Source organism: Aristolochia californica, unplaced genomic scaffold (genome assembly GCF_029961685.1).
Source record: "Aristolochia californica isolate CCGP_79_NKW_82.1479 unplaced genomic scaffold, dmAriCali1.0.hap1 SCAF_4, whole genome shotgun sequence".
In the NCBI taxonomy this organism is placed as follows: domain Eukaryota; kingdom Viridiplantae; phylum Streptophyta; class Magnoliopsida; order Piperales; family Aristolochiaceae; genus Aristolochia; species Aristolochia californica.
This window is the reverse complement of record NW_027182103.1, coordinates 38,046,582-38,067,731: the sequence shown is the minus strand read 5'-3', so window position 1 is coordinate 38,067,731 and position 21,150 is coordinate 38,046,582. Positions and strand designations below refer to the sequence as shown.

Sequence of the window (21,150 nt, the reverse complement as noted above, 5' to 3'; positions counted from 1 at the left end):
TATCCTGCCTAATACTATGTTAAGATTGAGCTGATTTCCATCCCAAATTGACTAACCACTGACAAGGCCTATTGTTCGATCTTATCAACCAACGATTTTTCTTAACATTTATCTATGAGGGACTATTCCCACCAACAATATCCAACTTATGACGAAATTGATCTATCACCTATGCAGATAACATCGTTCAAAGATAAACTTATTTGAGAGATGCAACAGCACTATAGAGCTTAAGTGAAGGGCATAATGAAGAGCTCCTACAAATTCAACAGCCTAAAAATTTGTACTGGTTGAATGTCATCAACTGGCAAGCTTTGATTAAAGGCCTATATCATGCCACCAGACTCTGTCCCTCCTGGAAGCATGTCAAAACAGACAACATGGCTATACTTAAAAATAGCTCCTTTATTTAAACTGTTGGTATAGTTTTTAGATATTTCAGAAAATTGGATATAATTTGGCTGTAGATAGGAGTAAAATTTTTTGCTCCAATGGTATATTTGCTTCTGAGTTGGTTGAGATCAAATCTTATAAGTGCTCATAGAAAAAGAAATACTGGAAATATATCCAACATGGATGTGATAGAGAATAACAGCTAATCAGGTATTGACATCTTTCCAAGTGAACATTTTGGTTCATTTCAGTATAACTGGAGATGGCAGTTACCCTTGTAACATGAACTCCCTTATGATCAGAACCAAGGTCAACCCCTTGAAGGACATTTAACGGTCAGAGATGTCCAAAAGAGCAAAGAATACCTTGGATCAAAGCGGAGCTTGTCATATGAACGGGGGCATTCCTGATCACTAGTGTAAAGTTTTCTAAGGAAGCTGTCAAAACCAGAATGAAACTGTCAATAACCTGACAAAAGAACAAAACAAAATTAATAACTGAAAAGCAAAAACTTTACCAGTGGAAATAGGTACGTCCCCCAGTTCTAGGGATATGAATAAAGAACAATAAATCACGAAGTGTTAATTTGTCTCCTGTGGGTCCATCGGCAAGGGCATTGTTGACCCAATTCATCACAGTGTTCTCACAGTATTCAAAACCATTTTGAGATTGAACTATGACTGGAAATGCACAGACTGGCAGCACCAACAATGTTGAGATCTGTCAGTGCATGCATTGGCTTTTAAGCGGATGAGCGAATTCACTAATGAATATGCCTTTAGCCAGATCAGAACACAACATATAATTCCAATTCATTCAGATTTGAAATGTAACAGTTGACTTTTTCATCTCAAGAACAGAAAAATAGACTTATGAAAATGTCAGAGATAAATTTTCAGGGAAAATAATGCCAGTTCTTGGTTGATATTTGTCACCATAATTTTTTTACTTGCTGGAAGGTTAATTTTAAATTAAACACCTCATAGTGCATAGCAATTTCTGGGATGACACTGGCAGAAACCTATTGGTACCTTTAGGAGAAGAAAAAGAGAAATTGAACAGTTGCAAAGGTACAGCAGAAAGAAAGAAATGACAAGATAGTTTTTGCCTCAAGCTTTTCCGGAACCAAAGAAAACACTTGACAATCATGGAGATAAAAAAAAGAAAGCAAAAGGCAACCTCTCCTCCATAAATCCACAAAATGAGAAAGAGCAGGAATCTAATCATACATACCCACTATCAGAAACAACTGCAAACCACAAAGCTTAAAGCTAGAAACCATCCTTGCCTTTTCCATCAAGCTACTGCAAGGAAATAAGAAGAAAAAAAAAAAAAAAAAAAACTACTCTCTTAGACAAAACCGAGGAAGAAAGTACAAACCAGAAATGATGCAAAATAACAGGGAAACAAAAAAATAGTAACAGGGACCAAAATGATGCAAAATAACAAGGAAAGCTAGCGGTTTTAAACGTCGTGCAAAAAAAATCATCGAATTATTCATTTAACAGAAAAAAAAATTAGGACGACTGAATAAAACCTTAATATGCTGAAAAGAAAAATACCTCCACTAACCCAGAACTAAAACCCTTTTTTTATATCGGCAGCAACGTTGCAACTCCTGATTAAAAACCAAATGCTATAGAATCAACATAAAAGATAAGAAGGGAACAAACTGATCCGACATCAAGACAGTACAGATTCTGAATGAAGGTAACTGAAAATACCTGCCTTGTGACCCTAACAATTTATATATGAGGTTTCCAACTCAGACATGCAACAATTAACACTCAAAATAGCCTAGTAAGACAAACAGAAACCACAAAATGAAAACAAAAAGTTGTCCACGAAAGCTTCAAACAAATAAATAAATGTACAAGGAAAAAATAGTAACAGCAAGCAAAAAAAATCCAAAAGTATCGGTTTACCCTTACAAAAGTAAACAAACTCGTTAAGAGGAAACTCTAATATCCCTGAGCAAACATCACTAAAAATATAGCGTTTCACCATAAGCTCATTTACCAACACAAAAGAATAGCATGGAACCCGCTGAAATTTCAACCGAAACAGAAGGACAGCAAAACTCAAATAGCCCCACTCTCAAAGACAATAAAAAGCAATGCGACAGAGCATTGCGCGAACGGAAAACGAAAAGCGAAGAGGAGTATTGGCGTGCCTGTCAAGGAATTCGAGATGTCGTGTTCATAAATTCGCGAGGGATGTCCGAATTGCAGCAGACAAACTCGCAATCCATGGGACCACACATGCTGCCATTCGAACCTTCTCTTCAACGCTAGGAAATCCTTCTAGAGAGGAGGATACGTTGAAAGAATTCGTATTCTCCTCTCTCATCATCACCTCAGGGGCCGTTCCCGTTCGACGTCGATCCACCGAAGGAAAGGCTTCGAAGATACATGGAAAACGATGCAGAAAAGGAACGTAAACGCGGGAACCCGGTAAGCGTGCGCCTCGAGTGGTGAAGTACATGTTCTGTGGCGGGCAAAAATGATCTGGCGGAGATTTAAATAAACCAACGCCGGGTTTTCAAAAGCTGACCTGTCACCCACGAGAAAAAGGTAGATGTCTGGGAGTTAATATTGGCCGTCCGATCAAAGAAATTCCGGGATCTTCGCGTAAGGCACTTTGCTGGCCGAGGTGCGCCCAATTATTTTACTCAATCATCCATCTATTGTGGAGCCCACGACAGTGTAGTGTGAAGCGGCGGGGGTTAGAACTAGCATTTAAAGCGCTATCGGTGCAGTCCCTAAGATCTACGAGACTAAACATCTCACATGACCTGTTTACAAATGTTTTCTTAAGGATCTACGAGACTAAATGGCAATTGTGGATTTATTGTTGCAATACTGCACCATTATCCCATTTTGATAGATTTCAACCTTAAACCCTATATTCCAGGCTAAAAGTGACATTATCTAATCTTTGGCACCACATTAAATGAATAGGGCCACATTCTATAAGTCCATTACTTTGTAATACTAGGTAGATCAACAAAGAAGTGTGTGCTATGACTTTATAAAGCCACTTATCAGGGAATCTCACATAAAATGACTAGCCTAACATTAGGTGGGCAACTACTTAGTTTTGTAGTAGTCCTACAATGAATTAAATGGGCATGAAATCTCTCGAAACAATGTAACATTGCAATATCGAACATGCCCGTTACAATGTAACATTGAAAATCTACTTTAATTTTGAGTTTGAGGTATATAGTTAGGCTAAATTCATTTTTAGTTACACTAGATTCATTTTCAAAGACGTTGAATTTGTTATTCTGCATATTTCATGTTGAACAACATATGTGATCCCCTGATATGTTTTTCTTTTATGCCAATAACTTATTTGTTGTTTCAGTGTTTCATAATTGTTTACCTTGATTAAATGGGAATGTCTTTGCTTATCCCTCTTTATGGCCGATATGCCATCAAATAATTTGTTTTGTTAAATAACTTTCTAAAAAATAAAAAATATCTCATTATTCTCTCTCTCTCTCTCTCTCTCTCTCTCTCTCTCTCTAAAAACATACATGGTAGCTCTACAATAAGATTCCCAAGGTCAAGGTCAAGAAAATTTGTGTCCATCCCAAAGCGGTGTGAGTTTTCTCCTCACCCTATCTTTGCTCCATGGGGGGAAGGGCCAGCATAGGGACATTCAATAGGTTTGTAGTGTCAAACCCATCAATGCTATTTACATTCAATAGGTTGGGTAATCCTATGTAATGGGAGATGTCAAGTTATGGAAACCTAACCCTACTCTTACTTTCACAATTGGCTTGATTAGTCTTACATCAAATGTACAATTGCTTTATAGCCAGAAGGAACCTAGTCGAACAAGAGTACACTCTTCTAATCATGTTTCCTTTTTTCTTTTCCTTTATTCCCTTTTCATTTCCTTCATTTGTTTTATTTATAAGCTAATAAGTCTTCCTTAGATAGTTCCAATATTTTTATAGAAATTTGTGTGTTCTAGGTTGCCAAATCCTGGAGCTAATAAAGTTAATAACATGTTCAAGTTGGGACAATTGTTTTTCATGAACAACTTATACTCTTCATATAGAGGTATATTACATTTTTATAGTATTATAATCTTAACTTATATTTGAGTATATATCCTTCCATTTGTTATGCCTTGTTAAAATAGTATTCACGGTTATCCCAAAATGATAAGTTAAAGCTAATAAGCCTCTTCCTAAGTAATTGTTTACTAAGAATTAGGGCTACACTTTTGTTAGAAGATGTAATTTGTGTTTACTTAGATTTATAGGAAAGTTTTTTTTATAGAATCTTATTTATCAAGGGTGTAATGGGAGCAGGGTTATTAGTGTCTTTTATTATTATTTTAAATTATAAATAGAAGAAAAGATCCAAGGGTATAGGAGAAGAAAGGAATTAGTGTTTAATTTTTTTCGTATCTCTCTCTCTCTCTCTCAGAAGAAGAAGAAGAAGAAGAAGAAGAAGAAGAAGAATGTTATGGGCCATAGTGACCCCCTGGTCCTGGGTTAAATACCTATGCCTTCTGCTCCTGATAGGCCGGTATTTTGGGTAGTATTGGCTAGGTGCTTAACATTTGGTATCAGAGCTTTGGCTAGGTCGCGAGTTCAATTCCCGGCAATGGCGCAGAGGCTGGATTTAAATGCTGTAGGTCCAGGGAAAACACCAGGTAACGGAACCCGGGTTGGGTCAGTGTCGCTGCGTCATGCGCAAAGGCTGGATTAAAATACAGGTAGGGTCAGGGGAAACACCAGGTAACGGAACCCGGGTCGGGCCTGTGTCGTTGCGCCGCCGTGGTCGTCGGTTTGTGAAGGGGGATGTGGTGTTATGGACCACAATGACCCCCTGGTTCTGGGTTAAGTACCTATGCCTTCCGCTCCTAACAGGCCGGTCTTTTGGGTAGTATTGGCTAGGTGCTTAACAAAGAAGAAGTTCTATCCTTAAGTTCGTATCCTTGCACCCATTTTTCTTTACAGTTTGCACCATAATACTAGAAGATTTCTTTGAGTCTAGTTTTGAAAGAAAAAAATTCTTAAAAAAAAGAGTTTTCTACTTAGAGAAAAAAACATTTGAAGCATCAAAGATCAAGTTGTAGGAAGTTTTCATTCGATAGCAGAAATCTTCAATTTACAGGATAATTTGAGACATAAAAAACAAGAATTTATATAAAAAATTAGATGTCAAAGTAAATATTTGTGAGTCTATTTTTTAACCTATCAAATTGTTTCTTAATCCTAGTTTTCTAGAGAGAGATATCAATATTAGAAGAGTCAATGGTCATTTCGAACTATCAATTAACCTCACCTAAGAAGAAAGAATACTCAATTCAACTAGATTCCAGAGTCCAAAATTTATTAGATTATTTCTCTAAAATAAGTATATTTCATTAAAAATATTATACTTTAATGAAATATATTCAAGTTTAGTTTCAGAATGAACAACTTTTCTCTGAATCTGATATGTTTGTAAGGAGATATTCTCATTGGAGTTGGCAAAGGTTAAGCTACAGAAGGAAGTAAATTTAGTGGTCATAAAATATTTAAAGACTATTTTTTTATATAAAATTTAGTATCAGAGTAAAGCTCTATGAGTTTAGTTTCTTTATTAACAAATAACTCATAATTTTGAGTTATATTTAGGAAGATATATATATTTGAAGCTCCAAAGGTAATGACTGGCAAAAATAATTTTTTTCCTATTTTTTCTCCTATTACTTCTCCATGGACATTTTGATTTCTAGGGACAACTCATAAACACAAGAGATCTCAAGAGAAGGAGAGATGAGAGTCACTCTAGCTCTTGGGAGAGAGGAGAAAGTAAACCAAGGGAGAGAAAGAAGAGGACAAGAGAGAGGAATTTGAGTCACGAGGAAGAGGCTTGAATGCACCATCCCATATATTTATAGTTGTGTGAAGGTGTTTATAATGACTACAATGCCCTTAGGGCTAGATGCTTCAAAAGGAAAAAGACATAAGAGCACATACACCAACTTACATAATTACAACTCTATGTCATCTCTACGAAAGTTCTCTTTATTTACTAGCCAAGCCACCCCCCCACGTGTGTGTCTCTTAATAGTCCCTCTTAAGCTTGTGTTTGTAACTTCGCTTTGCAAATAATCTTGGTCAAGAAACTCGTGTGCTTGAAAAAGAAATTCCAATCTTGTGTGGTTTGAAAAGAAATTTTGATTGCCTTGCTTTGATTCATCTTCTTCTTGTTCTCATCTTGCTTGTAATCTTCATCTTGTTCTCATCTTGCCTCCCCCTTAGATATTCTAGCCACAAAAAACTTGATTACTACAACACATAAAATTCTTCACTGTTGGTTGCCTCTTTCTTGTACTTATTGTATTTCTCCTCCTCAAGATGATGATCTCTTTGTTCTTTACCGAGAGATCCAACTTACACAACATAATGGTGAGAGAAGAAAAATCACTTTTAGCTATACGACAAAACTCCATACGCCAATCAAAATGGTCATAGTCTAAAACACGCTCCGCTCAATTTCCAAGGCGGAAAAAATCCAACTTTAGGGCACAACAAAGAGACTACTATCTTTTGAAAGGTAACTCAAACACAAATCACCTCTTGGGTGAAAATAAAATACTTGACTCAAGTTGAATGTTGGGCATAATCCTATAATTTTTAGGTAGTGGGTCTATAGGCATTGTTTTGAAGTGATTTTAAAAACACAAGTTGAAGGAGGTACTTTGAGAAATTAAGGGTGTGAATAAAAAGATAGCATCTTTCATTCTTCAAAAAGGAGGTGCACAATGCAACTATTTATACTTCCAAGTAAGAAGGTGCTTTTAGACCAATAGATGGATAAAAAGTGACCAGATTCTACTCAAGAGGGAGGAAACAAATAATTCCTCTATGAGCATGATGATTAAGGAAACTTAAAAAAAAAAATAAGAAAGTTTTGAGATGGAACATAATTATGGAAACTTTTTAAAAATAGACTTCTCATATAAGACAATTATTTTTTAACACAACTTGACCAATTAATAAATGAAATATTCAATAGATAAATCTGGAATAAGGGAGATTTAGGACAGTTATTTGGAATCTAGAATTAGGAAACAAAAATTTTTAAATAAAAAATTTTAGACTTTGTCAAAAAGGGAACAAAATTCATAATGGGAAAGGCTTCTCTTAAGAAAACTAATGTAATATGAGATCAAACAAAAGAAACTTTTAAGGAAGGAAAGATACTCAAGCTGGTAAAATTTTGACTAAAATTTTAAAACAAATAGGAAACTCAACCAACATTAGCAACTCAAAAAGTGAACCAAAAAATTCAGCTAAAATTCAGATGTTTGCATGTAACAAGATACCAACATAACCTTTGATTCTCCCAATGTAGATTTCTCTATCTAGAAAGATCAGATTGAGAAACGTTTTATTGGGATAGAAATTAGGCTCACATAGCTTTCTTTTGAGATATAATTTCCAATACAAATCCTTAGTAATGTTAGTACAAACTGTTCAGAAACTTGAGACATCTTGCTGCTATATGAGACTTTCTATTGCTTGACCTTTGCTGCTTCAAATGTTGATTTCTCTTTCTATAAAAATCTGATTTCAATGATTCTTTTTTAATTTAAAACTAGACTAAAATATTTTTCCAACGGTAGATAGTTTGATATAGGATAAATACTTTAAGAGAGTGAAAAATACAACTAAAAATAAGGAACTAGGAAAGAAGACTAAGAAAAAAAGAAACTCTCTTTTTTCTTTTATTCTTCTTCTTCTTCTTCTTCTTCTTGTTCCTTCGTTTCTTCTCCATCTTCTTCTCTTTTTCATCTCATATCTTTGCCCACTTGGATACCATATTGATTTATAGGGACAACTGATTAAAATAAGATATTTCAAGAGAAGGAGAGAAAATAAACTAATGGAGAGGAAGAAGAGGAAAATAGAGATAGGTGAATGAACGAATTTGAACCAAAAGGAAGAGGTTTGAGTGCTCCACCCCACACCTTGAGGTTGTATTTATAGCTGTGTGAAGATGTTTACAATGACTACAATGACCTTAGGGCTACATGCTGCAAAAGGAAAAAGACATAAGAGGACATACACCAACTTGCATAATTATATCTCTATGCCATCTCTATAGAAGTTCTCCTTATTTACTACTCATGTCACCCCTACACACATGGGTGCCTCTTAACATGACATGAATTGAGTTTTCTTTTATTTTAGAATCTTAGTTTTTTAGACAATTTTCTCTTCTAATTAGAGAGTTTTGGTCAAACTTGTTGAATTTCTAAAAAAGAGAAATACTTTACTAACTTGTTGTAATTTGAATACAATGAGTCTCTATTTATAATGGAGGGAACAAGTAGAATCCAATTACAATAAACTACCCTTATCCCAGTTACACCCAAATTTAAATACTAAAATATAAATCCTGGAACAATTGAATAATTGAACATAAATAGAAGACTAACACAACTAAAACACCTTTAACTGAGACTTTTTTGTGAGACCTCCTCCTATGAGACTCCTTTAAGACTCCACCATATTAATTTTGTCTTTATGAGACTTCTTACTATGGGAGTCATGTAAGACTTTTATATATCTGCTCTTCTACGCTCCCCCTCATACTGGAGTTTATAAGTTTAGCTTGCAGTGAAACGGATTTTTGGTCTTCAATTTTCTTTTGCTGAGAAAGATTCTTCGTAGATGCAAAAACTTCATCTTTATGCAAAAAACTTCAACTTTTGTGCTCCTCCTTTCTTGAATATTTTGGTCACATAAAAATTACCACAAGATGTGAAAAAAATACCTCTTTCTAGTACTTCTTCTTCTACTTTTCTCCCTCAAGCTAGGGGATAAAAAGGGCATAGAGACCCAGCTTGGAAGAAACATAATATGGGAGAAGAAAATTACCCATAGTTGTACGCCAAAGCTCCATACACCAGTAAAAAATGGTCATAATTTAAAACACTCTGCTCAATTTTAAAGGCAAAAAAACAACGAACTTTAGGGCACAACAAAGAGATTACTAACTTTTAAAGGTAGCTCAAACACAAATTACCTCTTTGGTGAAGAAAAAAATAACTTGACTCAAGCTAAATATTGGGCACACTCCTAGGCATTGAACTAAAGTGATAATAAAAACACAAGATAATAAACTGAAGAAATACTAGAGGAAAACAACTTTGACCAGAAGGAGGCAACTATGCAACACTCATACTTCCATTTTTATTTTTATTTTATTTTTTAAAACTATGGGAGACTATTGTTAGAATATGGGCTCAAGCCAACACAACCAAGGAGAAGGTCCACATGTCCAAGAAAGGTGGCATGATGGTAAATAAGAAGTCATCTTATAAAGATGACACAAGGATGTTATTAGCCATGAAGAACATGTCTAATTGGCTTGGCTTGAGGTAGAGCATCAAGCTCTCTCCTCTTCTCTCAATTTGTCCAAGCATTCTATGTTGTCTCTCACCCTCCATTTTCTCTCTTCTCTAGCCTAGCTCTTGCTCTTGCTCTCCTCTCTCTTCTTTTCTTTTCTTCTTCTCTTCTCCTTCTTCCCTTTCTGACTACCTTGATCGAGGTTCATATCATGGGATCATAAAATCTACATGGTATCAGAACATAGAATTTAGGATCCCCTTGTTGAAGTGATGCTCAAGCTTTTTTGGCAATCAAAGTCTCATGCAAGTCACTCATGAAGCAAGGAATCATCGACCTAAGGGGAAGATAATTTTTTCTCTATATTCATCCTTTACACTCTTTTAAAACAAAATTGTTGAGACCTTTATCTATGTTTTTTGAGTCAAGAGATTATGATTTTCATATAGATATCATGAAGTTATTCCTTGGTATCATTTTATGTGATTGGAAAATTGTTAGAAGACTAAGTTGGTATTTGTATGAGACTAAGCACAATCTCCTATGGTTAAAGGACTGATTTTTTGTCTAAAAATATCTGCGTTAAATCCGATTTATGCTATTCTTATCAATCTTCTCAAATCAAGCATGAAAAAAAAGTAATTAGTGATTTTTTTGTTTTGAGATTTGGTCTCCTTTATTTCCCTCTCACGTTGGGAATAATAGAAGATTTACTTCCCAAAGAATTCAAGGAAAAAGGCAAGAAAAGTTGTTTTTGATTACTAAGCTTGGCGCCATTCAAGGAAGGAAAATTCCTCTTTTAGAACTTCTTTGGCCAACCAAGAATTTTGTGAGACTTTATTGGTGATTTGGAAAGATTACAAGAATTTAATTTGATAATTTTATATCCTTGAGTATTAAAGCAAGGAAAAATGGATTTTTTGGTAAGTGGTGTCATAATACAAGGGAAAGTTCCCTTATTTATATTTGGAAGTGGTTGATGTTATGAAAGATCTTCTAAAGATCATGATTTTGTGGATAATTTGATTATCACTTTTTGATTAAGAAAGTCATGATTTTTTGGCCAGCCAAGAGTTTCCTTCATTAAGTGCATGATTAATTGACTAAAGTCAATAACTGAATTCAAGTTGAAATTTGAAGTTTGGGCTCGAATTCTTCCTTGAACCGAGTTGCGTCAAGTTGACACTTACTTGGGCTCTTTGATTTGGTTTGGCTATGCTTGGAAATTACTTTCTTCCTTCATCCTTTACAATTTTTACATCCCTCCCATGGTTGAAGAACATATTGGAAGTAAGAACGATGTTCTTAATATTACCACCATACCCTTAAGAGAGTTATCTAATTACCTGAGCTGGTCAAAATCGATTAGGAGATTCCTTTGTTGGAAGATGGGCCCAAGCCCATAAGATAGGGACCCACCATGATCACACGAGATGGTGGGACCCATCATGATCACGTGAGGAGTCTTACATAATAAGAAGTCTAACAGAGCTAAAATTATTATGGAAGCAGGTCTCACAAAAGAGTTTTAATTTAAAGGTGTTTTACTCATATTAATCTTCTATTTATATTAGGTTATTTAATTATACTAGGACTTATCTTTAACTGTTAGAGTTTGGGTGTCATTGGGACAAAGGTAGTTTAATTGTAATTGGACTTTACTACCTTCCTCTATTATAAATAAAGGTTCATGTACTCTGATTACAATAAGTCAATGAAGTATTTCTCTTTTCCATAAATTCAACATGGTATTAGAGCAGGTTATGTGGGTTGACTCGGTCAACACACAAAGGTAATGTGATCCTTTCTAATCTATTATCTCTAGCAGTTTAAGTTCGTATTTATATTTTTCAGTCCCTATACCTGTTGTTTTCTTTAAGTTTTTTTGTCTACACTGTCCTCTTAATATTGCATATTATGTATTGATGGAGTTTTATTATGAGAATGTTGCTACTGATTAATCACTCTGTTATTGTATCTCAGTGATCTTTTGGAAATCTTCTGCCGAGTTATCTTTCTGGCCATTATTCCCGACATTACTCATTGCCTTGTTGTACGTCATCTTGAAAATCATCCGAGATTGCCTATCCGGGATCTTACTACTATCTTCTGAAGAGTTACTGTTGTTAATCTGGGAAGATTCTATTGCTTAATTTAGGTCCAGCTGTTTGTGACTCGTTGCCAACTCTGGTTTATTGCTGCCATCAAGCTTTGGAGCGGCGTTTGTTAGTCTGCGTATCATTGTTCCAACACACGGATCCTTAGTTCCAGAAAACTCAGCCAAAAACATGTTGGTGGGATTAATTCTAGTCTGAAGACCGGCATTACACTGCTACAGAAAATTTCCATTCCGGGCCCAAAATTACATCTTCTACTGGCATCACTGATTCTCTTCTGATCTTCCACGAAATTATCTCACACCTGCATTGTTGTTCAGTATTGTTTGGGAGCCAGCGTGGTATTTCCAGCGAGTTCATAATACAAAAAATATATATTTTGGACCAGCTGTTGTTTCCTGTTCAAGAAAGTATTCTAACTCATCTTCATTTCCAGCTTGGTTGTTGTTTCTGGACGAAGACGTTGTCCCGCTATGTTTGGCGTCGAGGAGGAAGACGATGATTTTTCAGAATTAAATATGCCTTGCCGTTATGCTGAGGTTCCGATCTACTGAGGAAAATCAGCCAGAAATCTCTCTGTGATAGATATTTTCTTGAGCCATCGGTTCTCAGCTTCAATTGGGAAGTTTCTATTTTTGTTGTTGTCTCTACTACTGCTGCATAATTCTGCTATCTTTGAAAACTCCCGTAATGTTCTATCAATCCGCAATTGATCTTGGTTGATACTTTGGGAGGATGAAGGTGTTGGCTGATTGAACCTGTCGTGTTGTTGTTTCTAGACTGTGAATTGGCATCTCTACTACGTGGGGAAGACGACACTGTTGTCGAATATCAAGTTTCTTAAGTTAGGAAACTTGATTTAGTGGAGCTCTGGGTCGAGCGCCTGCAGAGCAACCTGGATCGGGACGAGTTAACCCAGCAACCTGAGGCTACTTACTGGTTATGTTCATGATTGAGTCAACTTGGACCAACTCGGATCAAGTCAAATCGGCAGGGTTAAATCAACCCGGTCAACTAGGCCCACTTATTTTCTTCCTCGGTTATACGTGTTCGGGTTCTGAGTTCTATACATATTTCTTCCACAACTCGGCTATATTGGTCTACTATTTGACTTGGCACGACTCGATTATTTTTCTCCGGCTAGATTATTATTTTGAGGTATTCACAACATATTCCTTGGTCAACATATTATTTGGTGTAGATACTCACATCAAATTATTTCATGGGTCCTTTTACAAGGATTTTTATTATTTTGGTTCATGTTATATGGGCTCATGCCCATTTTTACTATAGGTATTGTATCTCTTTGGATGAGACATTATTATTGAATAAGTGGTGGCCTCAGCATTCTATCTTCCTCTTTACCCATTACCTATTTGTTATTTGACAACCTTACTCCTACCATCCTTTATTTGATTCTCACATACCTCTTTGGGCCAACCTTTTGCGTGTTGTTTCGGTAGGAAGTTTAAGTCCATACATATATACATATGGGTGTTTTGAGTCCATTGAGACTTTATATATATATATATATATATATATATACACACACACATGTGGGTCTTTTATTGTCGTCTTGAGAATAACAGGCATTACCCACTTGTCACCCATTTCTACCTATGAAGGAGCTTATTACTACATCTATGTTAGTCGTTACTCCCCCCCCACCCCACCCCTTAATTGGCATTTATTACTCCTACCACTTAAGAGTCGTTGTTCCGTGGAGGGACACGGTGATGGAGGAGTTTTACTATTCTTCTGAGCACTGCTTATAGACTCACTACTTGCGAAAGATAAGAGTGCCACTACCTGCGAATGATAGGAGTGTGCCATACATCTAGCATGAGTTATGACTGGAGTATGGAGTGATTTTGCTCTCACTTATATTATGCTAGCTAGGCCTCATGGAAGAGAGCATCGGTGTGAGGGGGAGTGTTGGAAGATATGGATGACTGCCATTTTATACGAGAAGATCTTATACATCATTTGTAGCAAGCTAGAAGTTTATGATGTTCTCTCACTCCAGTTTGAGGGGGAGTGTTGAAAGAAGGGCCTAAGCCCACACGACCAAGGAAGGCTAACATATCCAAGTGTGTTGGAAGATGGGCCCAAGCCTATAAGATATGGACCCACCATCATCACACGAACTGGTGGGACCCATCATGATCACTTCAGGAGTTTTACACAATAAGAAGTCTAACAGAGCCAAAAATATTATGGAAGCAGGTCTCACAGAAGAGTTTCAGTTTAAAAGTGTTTTAGTCATGTTAGTCTTCTATTTATAATAGGTTATTTAATTATGCTAGGACTTATCTTTAAGTGTTAGAGTTTGGGTGTAATTGGGATAAAGGTAGTTTAATTGTAATTGGATTCTACTACCTTCCTCTATTATAAATAGAGGTTCATGTAGTCTGATTATAATAAGTCAATGAAGTATTTCTCTTTTCCATAAATTCAACATCCTTATTACACGAGACCTATTAGGTCAACCAAGCTAGGACCACCTATTGATGAAGAAGATATGAATTACAATAAGTGGTTGAAAAATGATACCTTGGTGGTTAGTTGGATTATAAATAGCATGGAGGAGCAAGTAGCTAATAATGTAATCCATCTAGAAATGGCTAAACAAATCTAGGATACATGTCTCAAGCTATACTCAAGCACTGATAGTCTCCAAAAGTTATATGATGTTTTACAAAACATGTTCAATACCAAAAAAAGAGACAACTTAAATGAGTACTTGGCAAGATTCAGAGGTCTAATTTTAGAGTGGAAGCTAGCTCAGTCTTACTCCGCTGATTTCTCCATTCAAGACAAATAGAGGGAGGTCTTAGCAACCACTCTTTGTCTAGGAAACATCAAGCCTTACCTTTAGGGACCCTTCAGTGTCTCGAATATTTCTAGAGTTAAGTACTTTATCACATTTATTGATGATTTTACGCGAGTCACATGGATATTCTTCTTTAAAGATAGATCTGAAATTTTATCCATTTTTAAGTCCTTTCATGCTATGGTGGCCACTCAATTTAGCAAGAAAATAAAAGTATTTTGCTCTGATAATGCCAAAGAATATCTCTTTAGTGACCTTGACTTATTTTTGTCAATAAAATGACTTTATTCATCAGACATCTTGTGTCTACACCTAGGGGTGGCATTGAGCCAAGCCGAGCCTGAACTTGCCTATGCTCGAGCCGAGTTTGATTTAAATATTTTGAACTCAAGCACTAGCCCAATAATTTTAACCGAGTTCGAGCTCCAACATACATTTAAGTTTTCAAAAAATACATGTCAAATAAATTGTATATAAAATTATGCATACATTTTACATAAAATTGTGCATATATTTTACTTAAAATTGGGCATGATCTCTACATAAAATTGGGCTTGACCTCTACTTAAAATTGGGTATAACCTATGTACATAATACCTGCATAAAATTATCTATACACTTCATAAACACTGCATAATATTATGAATAAACTTTATACAATAATCAAACACAAAAAATTAAATGAAATATCAATATCAATTTACGATCACCCAAATAAAAATTATAAATCCAGTATAAATTTATAAACTATAGCTCTTTCTTTTCATGCTATAAAACAATATACTAAGTCCCCCAAATGAGAAAAATCTCCACCTATGACAAAAACTAAAAAATAAAACTTATTATTGTCAGATAAAAAAAATACTCTTCCACTACTAGTTACTTAATGTAGTTAAAAATATTAAAATTACCATGATGAGAAAAACATGAAAAATCATGTAACTAGTAGCATTATCTCCACAATCTTCTTCTCAGGTTGCAATCATAAAAAAAAATTTAATCAATTAAACTAAAAAATATCATAATAAACAATTATTCAAAAGAAATTCACCTTTTGATTTTTCTTGACACTGTAAAGAGCCCGAACCAATCACTACGACAAATCAAGGCTTGAATTGTATTTGGTGCCAAGGAAGAATGATATGAGTTTATTACTCTACCACCAACACTAAAGGTAGACTTTGAAGCTACTGTGGATATGGGAATTATAAGGATGTCTGTTGCCATCTTAGATAATACTCAAAATTTTATATGATTCACTTTCCACTATTCTAAAACATCAAAATCATATTGTGAAGTTTCCTCACAAATATACACCTTCAAGATAATTTTCCAATTCTGACTTTGGTGAATTAACTACTTCCACTTGTTTCACATAAGTCATTAACTTTGACCAACATGAACTTGATGAAGAATATGACCTATGGCTTGTAAAAACACCCATAGGACTAGTACTTGAAGCATCGCTTTATTTATAATATCCACATTATATAAGGATACATATTCATTGTAAATCTCATATAAGGCGCGTCTTCCTCCTCAGAATATATCTCTAGAAAACACATTTTGATCAACCTTAATTTGACCATTGGATCCAAAGCTGAAGCGACGACCATCAACAAATTGCATTCACCTCAGTACTTCTCAAATTTCTCTTTCATTCTATTAACCATTGTCCTAATGAAAACATTTTCATTTGTAGAATGAAAATTCAGAACTTTTTTTACCCTATATACCTCACTAAGGTACAACTTAGATGTAGGGTAGTCACTCCCAAAAATTATATTAGTAACTACTTTAAAAACTTGTAGAATCTCACACACCATTTTAACCTTTTCCCATTCGTCAAGACTTGGCAAACAATCATAAGTTGGTTCTCTAACTTGAAATCTAGGGAATGCATCTTTGATTTTTAATGCAAAAGATAACATGTCATAAGAGGAGTTCCAATGAGTTGGACAATCAATAACCAACCTCTTTTCACCTAGTTCTAGTTGTTGTACAATTTCAAAAAAAAATGTGAAGTCTAGCCTCAAACAGGTTTATGAATTTAACCCTCTCACACACATTCTCAATGATATTCTTAATCTGAACAAGACCATCTTGGACTAATAAGTTCAAAATATGAGCACAACAACGTACATGAAATAACTTCCCACCACAAACCAATTTATTTTTTCTTGAAAAATTTTCTTTCAAAACTCTCAGACAAATATTAATATATGCAGCATTATCAACTGAGATACTAAATTCTTTATTTTCGATTTCCCAATCTTTCAAACACTTGTAAATAGCATATGATATGTCAACACCACGAGGAGGAGGAGGAACATGTACAAAACTCAAGACTCGTTTTTGTAGCTTCCAATCACTGTCAATAAAATATCTAGTAATAACCATGTATTCAATCTTTTGATTCTGGGACTTCCAAATATTTGTAGTAAGACTAATCTTGTTAATCTCTTTTAATAAAAATTTTAATTTCTTTTTCTCTGCCTCGTACACCTCCATACACTCCTTCTTAATGGTCTTACGAGATACTTTTTCATAATTCACATTTGCCATCTTCATTGCAAAATTAAATCCCTCTTCTTCTACTATCATGAATGGAGGCTCATGCATATGAATCCAATTAGCAATGAGTACTCTCATTTTAGCTTGATCATATTTGCCTCCAAAATCCATAGACCCCACTGGTTGAAACTTTTTTTTTTTCTCATTGCCACTTTTCTACCAAGACATTGTTTAAAATGTCAAGTCATATGTGTAGTCACTCCACTACTAATAACACTCAAATTGGTTTTATAATGAACACATTGAGCCTTTTTTGTACTATTAAGTGAGACTTTTTTGAATTCCAACTACACATGAGACCTTTTTTGTCTTTTTGAACTGTGGGTAGAGTCACCTTCATCCTCATTTAGGGAATCTTCATCTAGGGTCACTTCTGTTACATTAATAGTTCTAGTGGGATACGACTCTAGTGGAGTTGAGTCACTATCTATGGCCACACTAGAACTAGTGTTAATTATTGATGTCAATTGAGGAGGAGGTGTTGACATTCTTACTTCTACCAAAAAAAATTACAAATTAAAAATATAAAGAAAAAAAAAATGCAAACCAAACAACATTAGTAGTTCCATGCAAACTGGGTTTAAGCCCCAATTGAACCGAATAGATACAAAAAATCGATCAGTACTGAAAACTGCTAGTTATTTTTCCTAGTTTAAATTCCTAAGTGCACACTATCCTAAATTTTGATTCTTGAGAAAGCCCATGTACAAACCTTATGCTAAGTTTGTGGCCGTCTGGAGAAAACCCATACAAATACCAATAGGCAACAGAGAAGTGTCCCACTAGAGGAGATTTGTCGGAAAGAAATTGGCAACGGAACCTTTTTAAACATGTTGGTGGTATAGAGGATGAAAGTGGGTCATAATCTATAACAATTGAAAATTTTATGATGAAGGTTGAATCCAACTGTTTTGAGGTTGGGGTGTGATTGACATGACATGGTGAACAGATATGACATCTACTTATATGTATCAGAAATACTGTGCTAATATGTAACTTACATAGAGCTTGTTGATTTATGAACTTTAGGTCCCTCTATGTTGCTAAAGGATTCTGCATAAGGGGGTAAACATGAAGCAGAATGGCGACTCATAAAATATTTGAGACTTTCTAATAGAGACTTTACAAAAAAACAAACTACTTAATTGAGGACTTTCACAAAAAAAATCTTCTTCATAAGATTTTCTGTCTTGTTTCTTGTTCTTTTTTTTTTTCATGAAGCAGAAAAAAAGTAAGATAATGATAGAAACATAAGGAGAAAGAAAGAGAATAATGTGTGGGAAATTAACAAAGCTAGTTATCTCCATAATCTCATCTCTCACAAATTAAAGACCTACAACAGATCTCCCTCTTGAGCAAGTTTGAGTACATAATAAACTGGTTGAACCTTCTTGTATCCCACCAACTGTTAATTTCAAAAAATAAATATGAAGGAAAAAACTCCAATATGGCAGAAAGTGGCAAACTATAAAAGTCAATTTCAAGAGTTAACATGAAAAAGGTGGAAGAAACACATGCAAGGCATTTCTATAGCAAATTATTTCTTCCAAATAGATGAAAAGGAATACTGATAGACACAATCCACTCTTAGGTAATAGTGCAGTGCATGCCATTAAGGCAATGCTAAAATATGTTGGAAGATGGGCTCCAACCCACATGACCAAAGAAGGCCCACATATCTAATAATGTTGTAAGATAGGTCACACAACCAAGGAAGACCCACATATCTAAGGTAGAGAATGTATTGAAAGATGGGCCCAAACCCACATGACCAAGGAAGGCCCAGATACCTAAGAGTGGTGTAAGATGGGCCCAAGCCCATAAGAAGTGGGACTCATTGTGATAACCACGAGATGACATCCTTAACACATAAGTTGGAAGATCAAGTAGGACCCACAAAGATAGCCACGAGCTGGCATCTTTATCATGATCATGTGTCACAGAAGAGTTTCAGTTTAAAGGAGTTTTAGTCAGGTTAATCTTCTATTTATTGTGGGTTATTTAATTATGATAGGACTTATCTTTAAGTGTTAGAGTTTGGATGTAATTGGGACAGATGTAGTTTTATTGTAATTGGACTCTATTATAAATAGAGGTTCATGTACTATGATTATAATAAGTCAAAGTAATTTTCTTTTCCATAAATTCAACAAAATATATGCTACTTTTATAAACTCGCGAAGAGGAAATATATAAACATGGAAGACAAAACAATGAGAATAAAATAAAAGATATATCTAATCTTACCATGAGAAGACTCAACATCTAGAATGTGTGGGAAATTAACAAAGAAGGAAAAAGTGGAACGGAAGAGGGAAGAAGATGTTAACTGGCTATGAAATCTAATCTTACCATGAGAAGACTCAACATCTAGAATGTGTGGGAAATTAACAAAGAAGGAAAAAGTGGAACGGAAGAGGGAAGAAGAGGTTAACTGGCTATTTCATAACAAAAATATATTTTTCTCATTACCAATAAAACTGATAGAAGGGAGAGTTTCTTTTGTGAAGTAAGGAATAAAACTGACACCAGAAATAAAAGGAAAATTTGGACAGAAGGGAGAGTTTCTTACCGAAACCTTGATGGGATCTTCGCTTCAAACAATACGATTCCAGAAAATGGAGCTTTCCGAACCTTTTAATTTGCGGGGAAGAGGCGAAGGAAACACGTAGAGTACAAAATCTAAGGAGCGAGAGGTGGTGAGTTAAAACATTAATACAAAACACTTAAAACGCAAAATACAACATAATGGTAAGAGCTAAAAACATAAAAATCAACTGGAGGGGAGAATGCGATTACATTTGTGAAATGAGTAGGAAGGAGCTCCTAAAATAGCATCAGCATGAGGCGTTTGTCCAATCGAAGATAAATAATGGAATACAGAAGATTAACATGAAAAAAAATCAGTGTTAGGTCAACACCGAAAAAAAAAACCCAGAAGATTAAGAATAAAACAACTTACCTCTTTCCGTCACTTCAGTCGGTGAGGAAGAAGTTTGGAGGAAGAAATCGAAGAGGAAGAAGATCAGAGAGGAAGAAATCAAAGAGGAAAAAATCGGAGACTGAGACTGAGAGTAAGAAATCAGAGACTGAGATTTAGAGTAAGAAATTGAAGAGGAAGAGTGGAGAATAAGAAGACGAAATCCCCCATTTTTGCTGAATTGCCGCCTGAAGAACGCTATTCTATGTTCCCCTAATTCCCACTGAGAGAACGAAAGCGCTAGAGACAAAGTTGAAAGTCGACCTCCCATTCCTGCTCTCACCTCCTGACTCCTTGAATCCCAAGCCCTCGTTAAGTTAACGAGTTGGCTCACGAGCTTTCGAACCAAACCATGGTTTGGTCAAGCTCAGTTCGTTAACTTAAATGAGCCTTATCTGGATCTCGAACTTGGTTTGAGATCTAGATAAATTGAATCGAATTGACCCGAAACCAAGCCGCTCGCAAACCGGCTCGGTTCAATGCCACCCCTATCTACACCCCTCAACATAACAGTGTAGTAGAATGGAAGAACTGACTAGAGGTAACCCATTGTTTACTATACAACATGAAAGTAACATACTTCTATAGGCCACATGCCATACTTACTATGTGCTTTCTTAGTAATAGGCTACCCTCATCATCATCAGGTCATAAATCCCCATACTCTTTAATATTTCTAAATGATGAACCATTCACTTCCTTTAATAGTCTTTAGGTGTACATGTTTTATTCATGTTACATCACCTCACAAAATTAAACTTGACCCAATATCTATCGTGTATCTTCTTGGGATACTCTCGCACAAAAAAGGGCTATGTTTATTATAATCCTAGTCTTTGAAGTTTACTTGTGTCTAGATGTGTGACCTTCTTTGAAGACAGTT

At 35.3% G+C, this 21,150-nt stretch overlaps 1 protein-coding gene across 1 annotated transcript in view; it reads right to left on the bottom strand.

The window, feature by feature from the left end:
- LOC137963308 (protein-tyrosine sulfotransferase-like) overlaps positions 1-21,150 on the bottom strand; it is a 40,709-nt gene that overhangs the window by 7,716 nt on the left and 11,843 nt on the right. The window contains exons 2-3 of the mRNA XM_068810444.1: positions 911-1,088; positions 759-830 (exon numbers count right to left, since the gene is read on the bottom strand). Coding sequence (XP_068666545.1) covers positions 759-830; positions 911-1,088 — 250 coding nt within the window. The remainder of the gene's footprint in view (positions 1-758; positions 831-910; positions 1,089-21,150) is intronic.